This window comes from Eleutherodactylus coqui, chromosome 1 (genome assembly GCF_035609145.1).
Source record: "Eleutherodactylus coqui strain aEleCoq1 chromosome 1, aEleCoq1.hap1, whole genome shotgun sequence".
Lineage (NCBI taxonomy): Eukaryota > Metazoa > Chordata > Amphibia > Anura > Eleutherodactylidae > Eleutherodactylus > Eleutherodactylus coqui.
Window position 1 is genome coordinate 480,327,328 of NC_089837.1, and position 15,689 is coordinate 480,343,016.

General features: G+C 45.8%; 1 protein-coding gene across 1 annotated transcript; it reads right to left on the bottom strand.

The window, feature by feature from the left end:
- Positions 1-3,456: 3,456 nt before the first annotated feature.
- Positions 3,457-15,363, bottom strand: BLOC1S1 (biogenesis of lysosomal organelles complex 1 subunit 1). The gene is made up of 4 exons (XM_066585485.1): positions 15,105-15,363; positions 12,738-12,810; positions 8,959-9,091; positions 3,457-5,291 (listed from the first exon to the last, which is right to left on the bottom strand). The coding sequence occupies exons 1-4, from the start codon at positions 15,163-15,165 to the stop codon at positions 5,181-5,183; spliced, it is 378 nt and encodes a 125-aa protein (XP_066441582.1). The 5' UTR covers positions 15,166-15,363; the 3' UTR covers positions 3,457-5,180.
- Positions 15,364-15,689: the final 326 nt, after the last annotated feature.

Below are 15,689 nucleotides of genomic sequence, written 5' to 3' on the forward strand. Positions count from 1 at the left end.
TTAAATGTAGACTTCAAACTCTTCTCAAAAATCCTTGCCAATCGCCTATCCCTCTTCTTCCGACATGTGATACGTGGAGACCAGGTGGGTTTTGTGCCTCTGACACTATCAAGGCCATAAATATCATCCATCAGGCAAACAAAAAACATCCCTCCCTATATGTCTTCTCTCCACGGATGCTGACAAAGACTTTGATAGGATTGACTGGGATTTTCTGCATGAAACCCTCTGCCACATGGGATTGGGTCATAACACGATGACATGGATCTCTAGCTTATACTCATTCCCCTACGCTTCGTTAAAAGCGAATGGTCAGTTCTCCACCCCTTTTTAAATTTCTAATGGTACGAAATAGGGTTGCCCCCTTTTCCCTTTATTCTGTCCCTGGAGCCCCTCCTCGGTCATAGTCGTTCCAATACCAACATCGGGAGTTTCCAGATGGGGGACTCCATGTACAAAGTGGCCGCATACGTGGATGACCTGCTGTTCTGTTTATTGTCTCTGCATATCTCTCTGCCCAACCTTCTGGATGAATTTCGCCATCATGCTACATGAAATTCATTATCAAAAATCGGCGGCACTCAATGTATCCCTACCTCAGCCCCTGGTTGCGGAGCTGAAAGACTTGTTCTCCTTCGATGGGCCAGAGACAACATCAAATATCTGGGCATCTATCTTACAGCAGATACATCAGACCTCTACGTAGCTAATTACTCAAGCCTCCTAAAAAACATTAAAAAAGATCTTGACTCATGGACTTGATATTTAGGATGAATGTCCTTCCCAGAATACTATACAGCCTCCAAGCCTTACCCATTCACATACCTACATTATTCTTCTGTCACCCATCTTCCCTGCTCACAAAGTTTAGCTGGGCGGACAAGACCACCCATATTGTGCGTAACATCCTGGCTAGATCTAAGGAATGGGCGGTTTGGGTCTCTCAGACCTGTTGGCTTACCACCAAGCCTCCCATCTGCTGTGCATAGTCGATTGGCACAGGCACACTGATTTTAAGTAGTGGATTGCGCCAGAACAGACATTCTCTGCGACACCTCTGACTGCTCTACCCTGGCTACATGCAGATATCCCTTCGGAGGCCAGCTCTCATTCCTCAATAGGCCCCACCCTTAATCTTGCCCCCCGAGTCTTCCCCCAATCCAGGATTTTGCCTATGTCTTCGCACTTATTTCCCAATTTGGGAAACCTAGCATTTCCACCCAAATTAGAAGGTGAAGCGTTCCTTTTACGGCTCCATAGAGGTAGAGGTAGATGTAGAGCATCTCACTTTCTCTCAGGACGACAGTAACTATTAAGGGGTGCGCTTGAAAATACCATAGCACCCATGCTGCTGACCTATTGGCAAATCCACCAAATGAGACATTTTCTCCTTTCTCTGCCTCCCGCTCTGGGATTCTCCCGAGTGCAGACTCCTTTTGAGCAACTTTGCACTGGGTCGGGCCCTTCCCGTCCCACCCTAACTACTTTTTCAGATGCCCCACCCCCATTGTATGTCCTTGCATAGGAAAGCAATCCATCGTTATAATTCACATCTGAACAGCTAGCTAATGTCTATACCTTTACATATAAATCCTCCATCTCTAGTAAAATTCAGGAAACTGGATTCAAAATTCCCTCATGCCGGTATAGGGTACCCTCCCATCTACATAAAATGTTGCCATGTTTTCCCACTCTGTTGGAGATGCAGTACAGAACAAGGGACCATACTTAATGTATTTTGGGACTGCCGGTTTTGACGGGCTTCTGGACAGGGGTATGGCACATTACCTCCAAATTTACAGATTATGCTCTTCCGAAATCACCCCCTATTCTTCCTCCTGCACCTCAGCAACATCCATGTGTACTCCTATAGGCGCTCTGTGGTGAGACATCTGGTGAACGCAGCCAGGGCTTGCATACCGAAGAGGGAGGTGACGTCTGTTGCCATAGCTATCTCAATGTTAATCTCACATGATGAACAAGACGATGGAGATGGAGGACCTCACGGCATCCATTAAAGACTCACAGAAAAAGTTCACCAAAACATGGTACCACTGGATGGAGTTCCTAAACTCACAGGAATATAAAAACCTATATGGTCAATGACCTCCCCGACCCACTACTAGAAGTCCAAGTACGGTTGAGTAAATCTTTTTTCCCATGCCCCTCTCTCCCCAATATGGTAAAAGGGGGTTAGGTGCATGGGACTCTTCTGGTCTTCCTTACACCTCCTTCCCCTTTTTTTCTCTTCTCTCTTCTTCCCCTATACCTTCATGTACCTGGTACCTCCCCTTCTTTCACATTCATCCTCTCCCCCACCCTTTCATTGTCCTCCGGTTCATGGTGACCAACAGTCAACGTTCAGTATAAAGGAATCCCTATTGGCGCATGGTTCGAAACCCACTCATCCCCCCACAACAACTCGATCGCTATCGTGTCCCTGTCTCCTGTTATTGATAGGGACAAGCATATGAAAATATGTAAACCTGTACACCACTGTTGTATTTGACAATGTTAGATTTTAATTATATTTTTGAAAGACAAATAAAGAATTTGAAAGTACTCATGGGTTTTACACAGTGCCTGCAAAAAAGGACCGTGACATGCTCTATCTTGGCGTGTATTACAGACACATACACGTAAGATAGTATATGCGGAAAATGCCCACGGCACATAAAAGAAAACGCCCGTGTAAGAGAGCTCTTATAGTTGAAGTACAACAGCAAAATACAAAGTAAGATGATAAAAGGAGTTATTGATTCTGAAGGTTGTGAAATCATTGTGAAAGAGGCGGCAATTGTTTGACAAACCAGGAATTTGATACTTCGCCGTAGGCCAAAAGACAGGAATAGAATATGTAGATAATGACTGCGAAAATCATGTTTTTTGCGGTTTTCCTACTATCGAGAGTGCCGTTAGGTTTACACTGTACAGACAAACCATCAATAATGCACATTAATCAGCAGTCAGCAAGGCAAACCAATTATTATAGGCTGGTAGAGCCAGATGGTCAGGGCATGCACTAACACAATGCTGGCATTAACGGTTAACTTCCATCCGCACTCGAGGACAAAACAGAAGGCATAAAACAAGCTTTACAATTATATGGAGGGAAAACAGCAGGTGTGCAGAATATAGCAACCCGTGATGTCACCCGGCCGCGCCTTTACATTGTAAGAGACCGGTTACAGGGCGAAATGGCATTATCAACCAGCTGCTTCTGGTAAATAGTAGGTAGGGGCATAAAATGACAGGTCTCCGCCTCTACAAATAGAACCGCCTTAAGCAATACCTCATAGTCATGTCCTTAGTTGGCACTCAAGTAGTTTATAGCATCTTAGAGTCTGGACATCCCAAAGCAAATGGTACAGAGTATCACGTACGTTATTAGACACGACTGGCGTTGCAGGTCTTGATTTTTCCATTTTTGCTCATCACAGTGGGGTTTTTTTGGGGGGCGAAAACTAGACATTAAGTCTATTACAGTCAGTTACAGTTGCCGGATGTGCTTGATGCGATAAGCCAGGTCGGCTTTTATTAGCCAATATTCTCTCTTACATCACGAGTAACCATAAGAATGTGTATGAGCACGTTGCCCGTGTCCGCCATCTTTGATAAACATGTCCCCCTTTTACTTTCTTGCTCCCCTCTGCAATATAATAAACGGATTCGGACAGGATAAGGTCAATAGAAGACAATGTAGAATCATGATGCAACCTCTAGCACCTAAAGGGGTCGTCAGCTTTAGCAAACCTGCTCTTATATAGTGTATTAGACAATTCAACAGAGAAGAGTCCACAGCCATTGAGAAATGTGTAATACGTTAATTTTCCCTGTGGGGAAAGAACTTGTGAAAGTACGAAATGTGTTAGGGAACTGGCATTGGCTGTATATGGCCCATGCTGTGACATCTTATAAAAAATAATGATATTTTGGGTGAAAGTGACAATTCTGCGTTCTAGTCCTGGATTATCTGGCCGTGATGTGGGCTGTAACACATAAACGTGGGGAGCCTGTATGACTGAAGGGGGTTACAGTACCTTGACTTCAGCTCGTCACAGACCATTCTAGAAAAGTTGACATTGCTTATTTTGAGCATCCTCTAGATCCTCATACATTAGCAACACCAAGGCTTATGCAAACCATGGACTGGCTCCACTAGCCAAACTGCTTGTTACCTGCCTCAGCTTAGCAATGGAAAAGTCTCAATGTACAGAGTTAGTGAAATTAAACCTCCACAACACAGAGGTTTCTGCAGCTACAAACAGGACAAAATTTGGACTTCTGACGATGCACTCGCCCTTTTTGAAAAAAAGTAAGAAAGTCACCAATAGGGGGCGCTGTAGCTAAACAAATCAAGCTACAAATATTCAAGAAGTCCCCCTTGCTTTTCAACAACACTGTGCATTTGCAAAAACATGTTTTCCGCCGCTGAACGCAGCGAGTCAGATTTAATCGCTACAACAGCTGTCTCTCAGATCTGACACTGATGCAGGTCCATCATGGTAGACCTGGTCCCCTACAGCGCCACCTATCGATTACTTTTTTGCATAAATTTTTTTCCCCCATAAATGGCAAGCGCATCGTCTGAAGCGGCTGCTGTCCGAATTTCATCTTATTTGGAGCAGCAGAGGCTTCAGAGTTGGAGAAGTTTAATTTTTCCAACCCTGTATTTAATATAGTAATAGAGGCGCACAAGGAATTTTTGGAAAAACAGTAAATTGAGTGAATTACAAAGTTGGCTACACAAAGGTTGTGTCTTCAGCTTAAATCTTGCCACTAAATGTATGAAACCTGGATACTTTGTATAAGCAGTTAGGTAAAATACATGTACTAACTCAAAAGTAGGCCATTCATTGCATTTAGCAGGGGGTTGGACCAGATGACCCTGGAGGTTCCTTCGAACTCTATGACTCTATGCCATTTCCTGTAGGACGTACAGTAATATTTACATTTTAGTTCACAGTTCCGGTAGATTATTGTGAAATTAAATCATTATGCAACTTTGGTAGGATTCCAGCAGAATAAACAGTTCTGCATACCTAAAAACAAACAGCATCTTTATAATTCTGCTCCTTGAACTTAGAATTTTTTTTTTTTTAAGAAATCCCAAAATACTTTTGAAGACTTTGTGGAATGGAAGTTTTTAGGCTTCATGAGTTTCAGTCTTGTGCTGCAGCTCAGGAGACGGAAGGCTGGAGTTGGCCTTTATATACATATTCCAAAGCAGTGGCGATTATACGCATGTCCTTCTCAATACTTCTGGCCCAGTTCTCCACATCACCGATCTCCTGTAGAAGAAAGGATAGAAATCCAGTATTAAACTCTCTACTAGAGTTGAGCGAACATACTCTGCCAAGCTTGATGCTCGTTCGAGTATTAGCATACTCGATGGTGCTCGTTATTCGAACGAGCAGCAAGCCGTGTTCGACCCCGCCCCAGTTTTTGGCCCCTCCCCACTGTGCTGTGCCTGTTTTGGCCCCTCCCTGCCACGACGCGCCTGTTTTGGCCCCTCCCTGATACAACACGCGTCAATGGCAAATTTTTTTGTCTGGCGGGGGAGAAAAGGGGGGGGGGGTGGAAGCTCGGCACCCAGCGTCCAACATACAAAAATGCTCGAGTCTCCCATTGTAGCCAATGGGGTTTGTTACTCGAGTAGAGCTCTCGAATTTTACGAAAAGCTCAACTCGGATAACGCGGACCCAAGGATTTGGGTGCTCGCTCATCTCTACTCTCTACTAAACTTTAGGACCTCTTTTTTAATTGCAACTTTCTGATACACTTGTTCTCACTAGAATGTCCAATTACTAAAAGGCTGTGTGACATTACAGAGTAAGGAACTTCAAGATTTAACGTTTTACACAGTAGTCCTCACCATTCATGACAGCTTGTAATTGGCTAATGGCCCTCTTACGCTGGCCGAGTTCTTGGCCTGATGTAAGGAGCGCCTATCGATGCGCATGTCCATCGGCGCTTGTTTCCTTTTCTTTTACAAGGGCCAAGAATCAGTTTATGGGGACCAATGATTGGTATTCGGATCATTCATCCCCATATGCTGGCTGTTCGTTTCCTTGTTTACATGGTGGGACGTACCGCTGATTAGCAAACATTTGTATGGTTGCTAAAAACCAACGATGAGCCAACAAAGGATCAGTTGATCAGAGGAACATTTGGACCCAATATTCAGCCTGTGTAAAAGGATGTTAAAAGGCAGCGGACAATAGACGGAGTCATGGTGATCAGCAGTTTGGACAGTAAGTAGTTCATAATCAATCTCCCTTTTGCATACACAATGCAATTATGTGCTTACCGTCGCTAAACTCTAGAGAAGGTAGCAAAATACAGGAAAGGAGTTTGTTGGAAGACGATCGTACGTTTGGGAATTTATATTCTGTTCAGCAAAGCCTCCCAAATACCCCCCACCACCCCAAAATCAGGTTTGTAACAGTATAATATGAGCGATCTCAAGTGTTAAATGACTATATTATATATGAAAGAAGAAATCCCTATTATAATTATATATGATACAGATAAAAGAGATGAACATTATTTTAAAGAGGTTTAGAGGCTCCAGAAAGATTTGCAGATCAGTGAAAATGACTTGACGGACCCACACCAATCATATCATTATATACACACATACATATTATAGCACTTTTAACTACCATCACTGACCAACAGCATCTTCCTTTCATCTATTAAGCATGCCACCAGGATAGGGGATAACTTGCTGATCGGTAGGAGTCTTACCACCAAGACCACCACTGATCTCAAGAATGGGGGTCCTGTGCCCCTGTCCTCGCTGCACCACCACAGCGAGGAGGAGACCGAATGTGGCGCTGGTTGCACAAGTGCACTCGATTCACTTTCAATGGGACGACTCAGATACCCAAGTGGCAAGCCCCATTAAAATTAATGGAGCACAAACCACACGGTCCGCCAGCGCTTCATTTATTCTGATGTTATTGCGGTGGATAGAAGAGATCTCCACAGTAACAGACAGAATGGTACACAGAGTCCTTATTTTTGAGATCGGTGGGGATCTCAGCAGTAAGACCCCCCACCAATCCGCATGTTATCCCCTATCTCACACACTGACGGGAGTCCAGGGAAGAGGGATGAGAGAAGAAGAGACACTAATACAGCACTGACATGCCAGAAAGCAACACAAGTGCTGTGAAGAGCTGTAACTAATGACATCATCGGGACCTAAACCAATCTGATCCCAATGACACCGCTTAAACCACAGGCTCTTAGTAACTGATTTCATTGCTGTGGGGGACTGCGATGGCCTGCTGACAGCAGAACTTAAATTTATGTCGCTGCTGCACAGAGACCAAGCAGCAGTGGCGTAAATTTACTGTGGGCGGCTGTGAAGTGGGTAATCATACTGAAAACTGCACCAATTTGCAGTATAACTGCATAGAGACGCGGTTTTCACCTCATTGTGGACGCTACGTGTTACATCACCATTACAAGAATGAAATGGCAAATTGAAGGAATAGTATGTAGCGGTCACTGCAGAGATATGAACATGTTGGCTGATGAAAGTGTTCTAGTGGGTGCTGCTCCAGAAGGCAGGGAGTTAGAGCTTAATATTTGTAATTCCTAGACTCAATAAGTTGAGAAAAAGGATGGAATGTGCGCCACAAGATCCTGTTGTGCACTTCTCAAATCACCAATCTCCAATCACCTAAGTTTAGGGAGAGCTGCAGAGTGAAAGAGGGTTCTCTCACAAAGGCAGCCCCCAAAGACAAAGAAACAATAAACAATAAACTACAAAAAGCTCTGCGTGCCAGAGATGGTGAAAATAAAGAATTGCCGGTGTTTTGTAAATGGAATAGCAATCAAACACTTACTCTGTAGGAGGGGGGTATGTGATGCAGAATCCCCCTCCTTGCAGTGAAGACTCCGAATGCTTAAAACCAATCTTCTCACAACCGATGTAACAGAGAAAATGGTTTTAGGTTTATTTTTCCTTCTTTAGACAGATATACCGTATGTGCCCAACATACATGTATAGAACGGACAACGCGTTTCGGTATTACCTACTTGGTACCTTTCTCAAGTCATCACTGGCACATTGACTTGAGAAAGGTACCAAGTAGGTGGTACCGAAACACGTTGTCCGTTCTATTGAACCTAATAGCTCAATGCTCACGATGCGGAATTCCATCGTGGAATTCGGCACCGTGAAATCACCCAACCTCACCAGCGGCATGCTCTATTTGCCGCAGGTGTATGCGCGGACGGCTTCCATTGCAGTCAATAGAAGTCGTCCGTCACGCTATCTTCCGCTGTAGCACAGCGGAAGATAGCATGAAACCGCTTCCCCGCATCATATGACGCTGCGGCGCGTCACGTGACGCTGCAGCGCGTAACACGCTCTATTGCGCATGCGCGCCAAAGTGTCATGCGGGACGGAAGACGCCAGATCTGCAGGTAAGTATTGGGGTCTCTGGGGGCGTCGTGACGGGCTCCGCCGCGGAATTCTGCGGCGGAGCCCGTCACGGCCGTGTGCAGCCGGCCTTATAATGAAAATTATGCTAGTTCATCCTCCATAACTGAAGAAAACTGTATAATTATGGTAGCTATTAGCTAATTGCTAATTTTGGTGAATGTAAGGGTTAATGATAGTTAAACTGTCCTCCCAGGAGGCAGAGATGGTACAGTCTGCAGCTGCTCAGGTAATGCAGTGCTGATGCCTCATGGGTTTGATAGCACAGAACAATAAACAGTGAAAGCAACATCAAGATGGTGTCTGACAAGCATCAGACAGGAGGCTGAAATGCATGGAAGAAATTGCGATAAATAGATTAGACATCCATAGTGTGACAGGCAATCAAGTGAGGGGTGCCAGGATGGAAAAGCATTTTCACGGGAGTGCATCTTCAAAATTTTGCATTTCTTAGGTTTCTAAGAGTAACCAAAAAAAATAAAAATTTCGAATCAACTCACTTTCAATGCCTGATTAAAGTTCTCCACCAGACTGATCCACTGCGTTGTTTGCTTTGCGAACTGTGCGGCCTGTGTCTGCAGAGTCTTCACTTCATGGTCCAACTTTCTTTGATTCACGTAAGCCTGGGCCACACTGCACCAGATAAAAAGAAAGGAACAGCATTCTTAATTACAGGGTCTCATAGAGGTTCAGCTTACTTCCTTTAAAATTTTCTAAGGCTGGGGAAAAAAATGGCCCTACAAGCCAAGGAAAAATAGATCCGAACTGAAAGCACAATCCATTGTTACTTGATACATTGGAAGTTCCCATAACATTGTGGGCTGAAGGAGACTGCAAAGTCGATTGTAAAACATCGTGGTTAAACAGTGCCACCTGGTGGCCACATTCTGTTTTACTGCACACAGTCTAAGCCACATTACATGTGTGAACAACTGGCATACTGACAAAGACAAGCTGCTAATGATGATAGATTTTGTATTTGGAGTAGAAAGAGTCAGCATGTTGCTACAATGTAATTGAGAATTTGCATGTATGAGACGCACCTGTCCAATAATGTAATTCATACCATATTACAAGTGCTAGACACTTGTTTAAAGGTCACAGGACTCTTACTTGACTTAGACCGGGTTCACATCTGCGCTGGAACCTCATGCAGCGCTTTCTAAAATACTGGGCAGCCGAATGGAGCAGGAAAATGGAACTCCGATGCAGATCTGAATGCAGTCTTACAGTATTCTTAACTGCAAAAGGAACGTTACTCCTTACAATTCTCAGCTGTTGCAGAACCTCTTTTTGAAGAGAAAGCAGAAGCTTCACAATAATTACTTGAACAAACCTTTTCTTCTTCATCATGCCACCTCCAGTGCCCCACATACAGTACGAGCTACATTGTCCTCAAGTGCCAGCATCAATGCCCTTCTACTGTCACCTACAGACTTCACATTGGTATCCTGAATGCCCAAGTACCCGGCACAGTTCATCCCACAGCGCCAGCCACAATGAGCCGATGGTCAGTCATACAGTTATCTCAGTAACCCCTTCTTCCCGTGGCAGATGTTGGTACAGCAGGAAAAAATCCTGCTGGGAAAGACCTCTAAGGCCATCCACACACGGTCGAGTGCGATATCGGGCAGTGAAGTTTGGTCTGATATCACGCTGGTAAACGTGCGAGGTACCACCAGATGCCAGGCATTTTTCAGCGTGAAAATCTGCACTAAATACAGTATGCTGCAGATGTCAAAACAGGCAGTCATTCATCTACGGACGACTACCTGCTTACTGTGAATGGCGGCGGGTGGGATGGAATGATCCCTGGTCGCTCCGCCTCCATTCACAGAACGATGATTGTTCCTGTGTAAAAGCACAGGTAAGATCATCGCTGCAACGAACTGATGGGCATCTGCGCCCAACGGGTTGTCCCGTGTAAAAGGGCCCTTGGAGATCACCTCTGCCAGGATACATGTGCAGCACCCCTCATCTTGCTGTAATCACTGAATACGTTAACGCCTGTCCTAAGTGATCTCGGTCTATAATCTGTTTATTAGGCAGGTGAATAATAACAGTGTTTGCAGTGATCGTTTTGCAGTCTTTTATGGGACAACACACACCCCGGCGGCTGCCATCACGGCGGTAGACAGCCCAGCCTCTGTTATTAGTAGAGATTTGTAAAGTTAGTTCAAGGAAGTCGAAGACTCTAAAGTGAGTCTTACATGTGCAGCACCCCTCCCTTAAGTGTCTGTGTAAATGGCAGAAAAAAATTAAGTTAGTAATTCTCAGGATTTACTGCTTCCCTCACTGGATGCAAATCCTGCCAGGAAGAGCCATTAACGACACCCTATGCGGACCCACCCATGAAACATGACCTGGCAGCAGAGCGGCCCGACCCTGAAACGATGAGCGCACTCTGATGACCCAGCTACCAAAACCAAGCGGGTACCAGGGTTTCCACAATAAATGTATGACAGGACTAGACAAACTCAGATTGGATTCACCATCGACTTTCTAGACTAGTCAGCTAACTTTGTGTTTGTTTTCTATCATTGACTGAACACTAAGCTGCTCTAACTGGTGACTAAGTGTATCGTGCGCTCCCGTGAAGGGGTTGTCCACTTATACAATCTCATTTTTGTTAAAGGGGTTCACTCAAAATTAGCTGATTACAGGCTGTCCCACCGCAGGGACCACAAGTAATCAGCAGTACTCTGTGGACTCCTATGCAGCACCGCCACACGGTGCACACTCAAATCAGTGGGCTGCCTGTGCCGACGGTCTGAGTCCTGGAGAGAGACATGGTCTTTGTAACCATACGATGCTCCAGTTAATTAATGGACGTGTTCCTTGTTTGTGACATCCAATGATTAAAGGGTACAGCCACACATAACATCCATGACATGCGGTTTTACTGTAGATCATGATGGTTTTAGCAGCTCTGGGTGGCTGTGCCCTTAATGGGGAGGGGGCCCAGCACTACTCAGTGTGGCCGTACCCTAAGGGCACATGGTATAATTGGCCGCACAGAGTCAAATGTCATCCATAGTGGCCAACTGAACAATTCTGCGGTAAAATAATGTACCCATTGACCAATTAGGCGGGCAGGGTTACATCTGCATGCGTTGGCAGACTACATGTCTTTACTCTTAGGCAAACTTCACACGGGTGAGCGCGATATGAGGCCGTGAATCCCGACCCCACATTGCGCTCCACACCATTTGAAGTCTAGGGATGTGAGGTGGTTTTATGGCAAAACAGCCTCACATTACTTCAGGGATCCTCTGGTGCGGCTGTCCCAGCTGCGGCAGAAGGTCGCGGAGTTTCTCCCATTGCTTTCAATGGGGCGGAAATGCAGGATCACACAGCTAGGTAGAACATGCTGCGATTCTTCTTGCTGCATCCCATTGCAGAGGAATGCAGGAGAACCGCTCATGTGTATGACCCCATTCAAAAAAATGGTGTTCATATTTGTGCATCTGGCAACACACAAATCTCGCACGATTTTGCCGCCTGTGTGAAGCCAGCCTTACTGAAAATGCCCTAATAGGATAGCAAATATATATTAGGTGCCATCCAGCCATGTAGTTTTGGCACATGCCGATCTCTTCCAAGTATACCAATCTCCGACTGCAGCTCCATCAGACTTGCTTGCAATTTTCAAAAAGCGCTTCCTGGTTTGGAGGTTCAAAATCAACGCCTCCAAGAAGCGCTGGCTTTGATTGGTTCTCAATTTGACGTGGCTCAGCCAATCACTGCAGCGCTCAATGAACCAATCATAGAGTTCGCATTGAATGTATAGAGCATGCCGCGATTTTGTATTGCAATGTAGCAGCCTACAAAATATTGCTAATGTGAAAGAACCTATTCACATACATGCGCTTTGTAGCACTGCCGCATCATCACGCAATTTTATCGCCCTGTGAAACCGGCCATACACTGTTTTTAAAGGGGTAGTCCGGGACTTTGCATTTTTTTTCTATTAATGACCCGTCCTCAGGTTATCAATAGGAGATCAAGAAAAGTCCGTCACTCATCATCTGATTCCAGGGGTTGCTGTCACTTCGGACAGAGCAGGATGCAGATCGCACTGACCAGAGCACAGTGGCCCCAGTTGGTATTGCAATGAATTCAATGGGACCTTGCCTGCAATATCAACCTTGGCCACTGCAACATGGTCAGCATGATCTGCTTCCTGAGCTGTCCGTAGTGACAGCAGCGCCGGGAATCAGCTCACCACAAGTAATCTGTAGAAAAACGAATCCAAAAGTAACTGTGTTTATTCACTCACCCAACATTTAGATGGTCTACTAAAGCCTCTGTCAGGGTTGTCGCTGCAGCGATGGCCTCCTTTCTTCTCTTCTCTGGTAAGCAGAAAGAAAATGTATCATATAAAATATTGCTGAGATTTCTCTATTCATTTATTTAGCCCATTGGTAAAAGATTTTTAGAGCCCATATGTCAAAGTACTAAAACACAATTATTTAGAATACTGTAGTGAAATATTAAGGGTTTTGGGGGATTTCTCAATTGTTGACCCATCCCTCAGGATAAGTTCATCAATAACTGATCGGCGGGGGTCAATTAGCTTATTGAATTGACAGCAGCACGCATGTGGGCACCGCTGTCACTTCAGTGCATACCAGGCACAGCGCTGTACATTGTAGTGGAGGTGCCTGGTATTGCAGCCCAGTCCCATTTACTTGAATAGGATTGATGTGCTTCCAGGCCATGTGACGATGGAACGTGAAGTCACTGACCGGAGGAAGAGGCCAAGCAACACAGCCTCTTAAATCAGCTGATTAGTGGGGGATCCCCAGCAGCAGACCCCCACTCACCAACTATTAATGATCCTCAGGTCTTCAATTGTTTAGTCTAAGAAAATCCCTTTTATGCTATTGGTAAAAATGGACCCTTAAGGGCCTATTTACACTGGTAGATGTATGGCATGGCACTATTTCAGTTGCCACCAAAAAAAAATAAAATAAAAGTTTTTGGAAATATTTCTAGAATCTCTTCTACAGAAAAATGGGATTGTGAGAATTAATATAAAAAACACGGGTGGTTAGTGCTGTTCCTCAGTTATTCCTCTGAGAAATGTTTGAATAAAATGAGAACTGGGTGTTACCAGCTGAAAATGGTTGGGGGTGTCTCTGCACTATCCAAATCAGTGCTGACAGTACCATATTGTGGGGGCACACCCCTATAACAGGGGGAACGGTAACACCCAGTTGTCAATTTATTCAGACATTTCTAGGAGGAATAACAGAGGAACGGCACAATATAAGCTATTAGAAAGGATGCGCCGCAATTCTTATATCGCGGAAAACGCAACTATAAAACTAAGGCCTCATACCTATGGCCGTGGTGGACTCTGCTAGCAGAAAATCGCAGTGGAGTCCACCAGGCGCCCCCAAAAACCCCCATACACACCTCCCGGATCCGCCACGCTAGTCCCATCCCTCGTGCCGGCGCGCATGCGCAGTACAGTGCAGTGCAGGATGACGCGGTGGGCGGGGACGTGTAATCACGCAATACTTATAGCTTGATGGCCGGCTTCCATTGACTACAATGGGAGTCAGCCGTACATATTCCTGCGGCAATTAGAGGATACCGCAGTTTACTTCACGCTGCAGAACATTGAGCTATTAGGTTCAATTAATCCTAATAGCTGCGGCATAACGCTGCGGATTCCCTGCCGCATTCAACGCGGCAGAAATCCGGCCGTGGGCATTAGCCTTAAAACAGACATGGCAGGAGAGGAGACAGGTGCTCTTTAAGACTAGGTTAGAGGGGTATTCCAATCTTGGCTTTTCATAGTGTCGATGGGAAACCACTGCCATGGCTACCAGCCTAGTGCCCACAGCCGTGATGGGCTCTGCAAGCGGAATTCACAGCGGAGTCTGCCACGGCGCCCCCCCCCAGAGACCCCATACTCACCTCCGGATCCACTGCCTCGCATCGGCGCACATGCGCAGTACAGAGAATGACACGCCGGTAGCATCATATGAAACGCCCACAGTCACATAACGCGCCAGCCGTATCATATGACACGGGTGTCGGTGGGCGGGGAAGCGTTTTCACACTATCTACCGCTGTGCTACAGCGGAAGATAGCGTGACGGACGGCTTCCATTGACTGCAATGGAAGCAGACCGCATGTACGCCCGCGGCAAATAGAACATGCCGCGGGTGATTTCTCGGGGCGGAATACCACAATGGAATTGCGCACCGTGAGCATTGCGTTACTAGGTTCAATAAAACCAAATAGCTGCGGGGCAACGCAAAATTGCGTTTGTTTTTTTTCAATTTCACTTAGTTTTTTAAAGTTTTTCAGTATACATTATAAGGTACATTACATCCCGCAGAAAAACAAGCCCACAGACATCTACTTTGGCGGATAAACAAAAGTTATTTTTTGAAAGTGGGAAAGAGGAAAAACCGAAAATGAAAAAAAAAAAAAAAGGGTGCTGTACATAAGGGGTTAATGGACAAATGAAAACATGGCCTCATGTATCCTGTATGTAAGAGATCCCCACAGCAGCGTACTGAGCGCAGGCCCTCCCATCACCCCCACTGCCAGCTCCTGTTACCATGGAGACCTCTCTCCAGCCACCACTTTAGACTAGGCTTCACACAGCTGACTAGGCCCCGCTCACCTTGCAGCTCCTTCCTCTCATTCTGCTTGGCCTGGTGCTCCTTGAGCAGCCGGGAAAGCATGGCTGAGGGTGGGAGTGTCGGCAGGCTTAGGACTGGCTATGGCTGCCCTGCTTCTACGTACTGTGAGAGGGACGGCTGCTTGTGAATGAGAGGCCGGAAGCAGCTCCTAACCCTTTCACTGCTGGGCTGTGGCAGTAATATGGCGATTATAGCAGGGCTGTGAGGGAGGGCTCATTACACACTGAGGGGTTTCCGACAGACCACCGCTCAGGGCCTTCCGCAGTGACAGGAAGCAGGCGGCATGTTGTCTGTCAGTTCCTGTGAGGCTTCCCCACAGGGCAGCGCAGTCTGCGCAGAGCCGCCCGTCATTGTTTATTACATTCACTCCAAGTCAAAAGTAGTAAAAGGAGAAATGAAACCTTGCGATACGTGTGAAGCAAACGCCGAAATTGTGGGGAAAGAAACATTAACCCCTTAATGCCACCAGACGCACGGTACTTAACGCAACAGGATGTAAACTTACGTCCTGTGGATGGCAGGGGCTCAGACGTGCGCCATCCTGCAGCGGGAGCTGGCGGTGACTG